The sequence below is a fragment of the Cystoisospora suis genome (genome assembly GCF_002600585.1).
Source record: "Cystoisospora suis strain Wien I chromosome Unknown contig_4328, whole genome shotgun sequence".
In the NCBI taxonomy this organism is placed as follows: domain Eukaryota; phylum Apicomplexa; class Conoidasida; order Eucoccidiorida; family Sarcocystidae; genus Cystoisospora; species Cystoisospora suis.
In genome coordinates, this window is record NW_027157120.1 from 5,797 (window position 1) to 10,755 (window position 4,959).

Consider the following 4,959-nt stretch of genomic DNA (forward strand, 5'->3'; position numbering starts at 1 on the left):
TCTCTATCATTTGTCTATTTATTAGTCTTCAATCCATCTGTCTACAGAACTGCGGCAAGTCCTCATGCGTATCTCACATCTCTCTCCACCTTAGAACCTTTTCTGATTACTAGGCTACGGTGGCAATGCCAACAATATACGTTTTGCTTCTGAGTGTTCATACGTCATGTTGTCTTCTTCGGTTTGTTCTGTGTTGCTTCTCTTCAACCTACTCTTTAATATAGATGGTGTGAAAGTTTCTTTCCTTCCACGTAAAGGACCACGACTCTCTCCTGCTGAGGCAGAAAGGAGGTCCCTTTTTCCCTCCATGTGGAGTGTCCATCTCTCCGTTGGCTCTTGTTGGTTTCCTTTCTTCAGGCTTACTTCCGAGTTGTTCTACGTGCTCGTGTTGAAAACTACAATGGAGAAAGCCGTGTACAGAGAAGTGCTCTGAAAGTGGAGAGACTAGATTATGCCGAAGCCGCTCGGCGTCTTGTTGCCTTCACGAAAGAGCTCGTAAGACGGGGTTGGACAATGTAAAGAAGAAAAAGGAAAACCTATCAAGCATATGTGACGAACGTAGTCTTTCGTCGAAATCTTTCTTTCTCATCCAGCTGCCTCTGATTGGCTCTTCTTCAGCATTCTTTCCTCATCTATATACTTGCTTACCTCTCTTCAAGTTTCGATACCGGTCCAGACTCCCCTGAAATTTTCATCAGTCTCCCCTCACTTTTGTCTCTTTCTTAAGAAGCCCTACAAGCTGTCCAGTCATGTCCGGGTGTAGGGGGGTCGTATGGATGAAAGAGAAGGTGAAGAAGAGAAGAATCTCCTGAGCTGTTCTCTTGTTTTGTCGTGTTGTTCTTTCTTAGCTTTCTCAAGCTTCTTCTCCCGCCTACTCCTCATGTAAAAGCGAGTTCTCCAAGAAACGAGGGGTAAGTGAGCCAGAAGACTCTTTTCTAGCCTTACACAAAACACGTGCGAGAAACGACACGCTTACTATATACGTACGGAAACGAATACTTATACATATGAGCTTCGCCGATGGCTTGTTTGAATGAGTGGGAGGAAGAAAAGGACGAGAAGCAAAGTGAGATTAACACATGTAGAGGGGGAGGATGAAAAGGAGGAAGAGAAGGTACCTGGAGAAAGGAAACAAAAAAATAGTTCATTATGCTATGGAGTCGCCAGGTGAAACGCAGACAGGCAGGCTTACTGTGAGAAAGAGATGTCTTTCAATCAGAGAAGTATCTACCTATCATTGTCTTCTTCATACGCAAGTCGCTCTCTCGTGGTCTTCTCTCCAGCAGCTCTGGCGTCTATTTCTCGATATCGAGGCGTGTACATACCCATATTCTGTTTCACACCCGCAGATATACAAATGTATATATATATTTATATCATTTACGTACATGTGAAGGTGTCCCAGTAGTCGTTTGTAAACCTTCTTCGCGGGCGACTTTCCTGGATAAGATGTCTAATAGAGATATTCTTATGTCAGGGGTGTAAGTGTGTGTATTCAGTGTACTCATATCTCTTTTTCGCGAAAACGTGGTCAGTCGTGTGCACGTGCTTGACTGACTGCAGCGTAAGAATGAGCGGAGGCACCACACGGTTCGTGTGTATCTCTCAGCCAGGGCGGGGTGTCTATACACTCACTGTTTTCCTTTTTGGTACTCTGATGATGGAAAGAGAGCGACGAGTGTTTTCGTGCTCAATCTCGCTTCTCTCTTCTCCTAGTGGTATATGTCTAAGGTACAGATCATAGAGACACATACATGTATATAAGTGGCGATCCTAGTATGCCACGTACACCCCGATACCTGCTTCCAGGTGGCTTCAAGTTCTACGCAGGAAGCAAGTGTCTGAAGAACATATAAGGCCGAGCGTCTACCCCCCCCTATTTGTCTGTCTTTGCACGTGCTCCCGGGCTCGCTGGAGTGCTTGTCTATCTGCATCTGTCTTTCTGTCTACCTGTGCATATATATTGCAGGGAGATTCGATGCTTGAAGATGAAGAAGATGGAAACTATTCTCACGGAAAGAACGATGAAAACCTCACCCCCAACGTCAAAGTTGAGCGGGCCATCGTGGCATAGGGAAGAGAAAGATGAGGCGGACAGTGTCACAATCCCTTCTAGAAAAATATGCAGCAGTACACAGTGATTGATTCTCACAAAAACGTGTATTTTCTACTCTGCCTTCATCTTCAGCTATACCCATCTGTGGGACAGTAAGGACTCGTGTGTATATCATGGGCTATGTAGTGCTGCCCATCTCCGTCCTGCTTATCTCAGTATGTATGTCTGTAGGAGCGTATCTTGTGGAGGGACCCGTACCAGCATGACCGGAGTGGTAGTACGTTCTGATGGGTGGCTGTGTAAGACAGACAGCGAAAGAAAGAAACACTTTTTCAAGTTTATGAGAGCCGTTCCCTCTTCCTCTGAAGATTCAAATGTTAGAGAAGAAAGGCTTGATCGTCTTTTTTCCTTCATGAAGCTCTTGGATTCATGATGCATGCGTGCACGCATGCACGCATGGCAGAGAAGATGGAATACTGCCATCAGTCCGTCTTTTCTTGTTTGTCATGCCTTTCTCTCCCGTTTCAAAACACCAACAAACCAGAAGAAGTGCATTCTCTTTAGCGTCTATAAACGTCGCTTTCTGGCTACGAAACCTCCAGAGAGACCCACGTACAAATCTACCTATCCATTCACACACACAAGTTCATACCTCTCCCATGCTTCGATGAGAATCAGTAGGTAGGCCGACGGATACGGATTTATGCAGCTAGGCGCGTGTACACCGAAGTAGATAGATAAAGACGGCGTGTAACCACAGACACGTTGGTTTGGGCGCCACAAGGGGCGCCGCACACGCTTCATAAGAAGGCGCACAGCGCCCTTGACTGCAGCCCCCCGGCAGGCGAAGGAACAAGGCGTGCGATCATGCTCGATAATACGAACCCAAGGAAACCGGAACAATTCAATCTGTAAAGCGACACAGCTCTTGCTGCCTTCGTTTCCTTGCCTTGATGATAAGCAACGGGTTCCGTCCTTGGTTGACGACAAGACCCTGCCCTTCCACCGGATTATGCGTAGAGCCGTACTAGCACGCCGGGAGGAAAGCACCGAACGGGGTGGGTTCTAATACCCGACAGACTTGCATTATCCGAGTAGGAGGAACCTATACATAGGCATAGCAAGACGCTTCTTTTTTGAGATGGTAGATCATCCCTTGTGTCGGTGCATGAAGACTTGATACTCAAGGTCGTCATAAGCAGAGCAGCAGAGGTGCTGCGCAACGCAGCTACGCCAAGTGGCTTCTCCTAAGTATACGAAGGTAGAAGTTCTCGTAAAGCACTCGTACGTAATCGGGGACGAAGCCTCCTCGTCTGCTGTCACAATTGGAATCCCCGTACTCATTCTTCTTCAACTATGAGCGCAGCAACAAGGATTCCCAGAACCGCATCACTAGGTGCCGAAGAAACGTTTCAGCACCCCCTTGTCCTTTGGTAGTCACTGACCGACGCCAACAGTACAGGGCGGTGTCACAGTTCTCGAGTTGTTACGCGGGGTCAACGCTGGGACCGCTCAAAGCAGCCCTCGGGGAGACTCTCCGAACACAAATTGGACTCTAGGGGGGGGCGGTCGTCCCATCAGGTCCCTGATCTACGCAAGTCGATAGGTCATGCATTCCCTAGCCGTAATGCAGTCAACGAGTTGCAGGCCCGAACTCGGCTGGAGATCCTGACCTAGTGGGTACCAACGGTTTGCTGAGGTGCTCTGCTGATCTCGTAAGCCTACTAGCTTCTCAGATCCTTCCGAGCTTCCCACGCTCCCTTTCTCCACTTGCTGTGCACTGTCTAGTTAGACAAACGCTGAAGACCGGTTCCCTCTGTGAAAACCCAACAGCCCTGGCCCTAATCGGACCAACGGCGACTGGCCGCTCCTTCACGATCAAGCGGTCTTAATTGTCTCTTGTCTGTGACATCGACTCGTCAACCTGAGTCCGCCCTCTACCGGTAGCATCAAACGAGGCCCAGTCTGCCTGACAGATGGCTCTCGTCGAGGAAAACGTTCACCCAAGAGAATAAATTCAATGAAGAAAAGAAAATGAAAAATTGTCCGAGTTGGATCCACACCAACGTTTCCTCAGTCGTCATTTGGTTTCACTCTACCAGACTCCGGATAGATACGCTACACACACACATGACTTCGGAAACTACGACAGGGAACATCGCCCGGATCTTGTCTTGGGAAGCAGGTCTTCCCCTATCTTCCCGCTCCTCCTCTCTAAGGAAGGCCTCGTATTCGGGTTAACTCGGCCCTTTTTCCCACAAAAAAAGATTCTCGCTCGCTCCGATCAACGTTGTCTCTCTCCGTCCGCGCCGCTTGGTTCATCATTATATGCCGGGCTCGGCGCTGGCTCCTAGCAAGCCGCAACGGCGGCAATTGAAAGCAACGGCGACTGGAAGCAAAACTAGTATGGCGAGAATCGTGCTGCCGCTGTATAGCAAGTATTGCTACTATAGAGTGAGTGTGACGCCCGCGTGTAGCACGCGCTACGGGCGCGGGAAGACGCCGGACCTGCGCGGCAGCAGGCGGAGTGTTGGGCTGTGGTCGGCGCGTCAGGGCACCGCCCGACGACCGGGACGCGAGGCGCGGCTCGGCGCCGCAGACCAATAGCGGGAAAAAGAGGAGTTTCAGATGTGTTTATAGATTAATTTTGTGCTAAGTTTCAATCGTCCTTTATAGCTTTAGTGATTATTCTGAGAAAAGCTCCGAACTCTGTGAGAAAGAGTTTAACGCAACACTCCGGTGGTAGCCGGTGATTGTCGGGAGCGAGANNCACCGTTGACTCAACTTATGTTTTCAGTACAGGCGAGATTTGATGCGGAGAGGGAACCGCACCGGGCCGGAACATGCGATTGTGCGCTAAACCCAGGCCCGAGCGCGCAAACGAGCGACCGCGAGACAGCCGT

At 49.3% G+C, this 4,959-nt stretch overlaps 2 protein-coding genes across 2 annotated transcripts in view; one reads left to right on the forward strand and one right to left on the reverse strand.

Moving 5' to 3' along the window:
- The window catches only part of CSUI_007970 (replication factor-a c terminal domain-containing), an 8,299-nt gene extending 5,674 nt beyond the window's left edge, over positions 1 to 2,625 (forward strand). Inside the window, exons 9-11 of the mRNA XM_068068111.1 lie at positions 358 to 495; positions 849 to 911; positions 1,970 to 2,625. Coding sequence (XP_067919912.1) covers positions 358 to 495; positions 849 to 911; positions 1,970 to 2,074 — 306 coding nt within the window. The 3' untranslated portion in view covers positions 2,075 to 2,625. The remainder of the gene's footprint in view (positions 1 to 357; positions 496 to 848; positions 912 to 1,969) is intronic.
- A 1,167-nt stretch (positions 2,626 to 3,792) lies between these two features.
- Positions 3,793 to 4,686, reverse strand: CSUI_007971 (uncharacterized protein; the record flags this gene model as incomplete). Its single annotated transcript, XM_068068112.1, has 1 exon — positions 3,793 to 4,686. A coding segment is annotated over one exon (414 nt), but the record flags the coding sequence as incomplete, so codon positions are not given.
- Between the last annotated feature and the right edge of the window lie 273 nt (positions 4,687 to 4,959).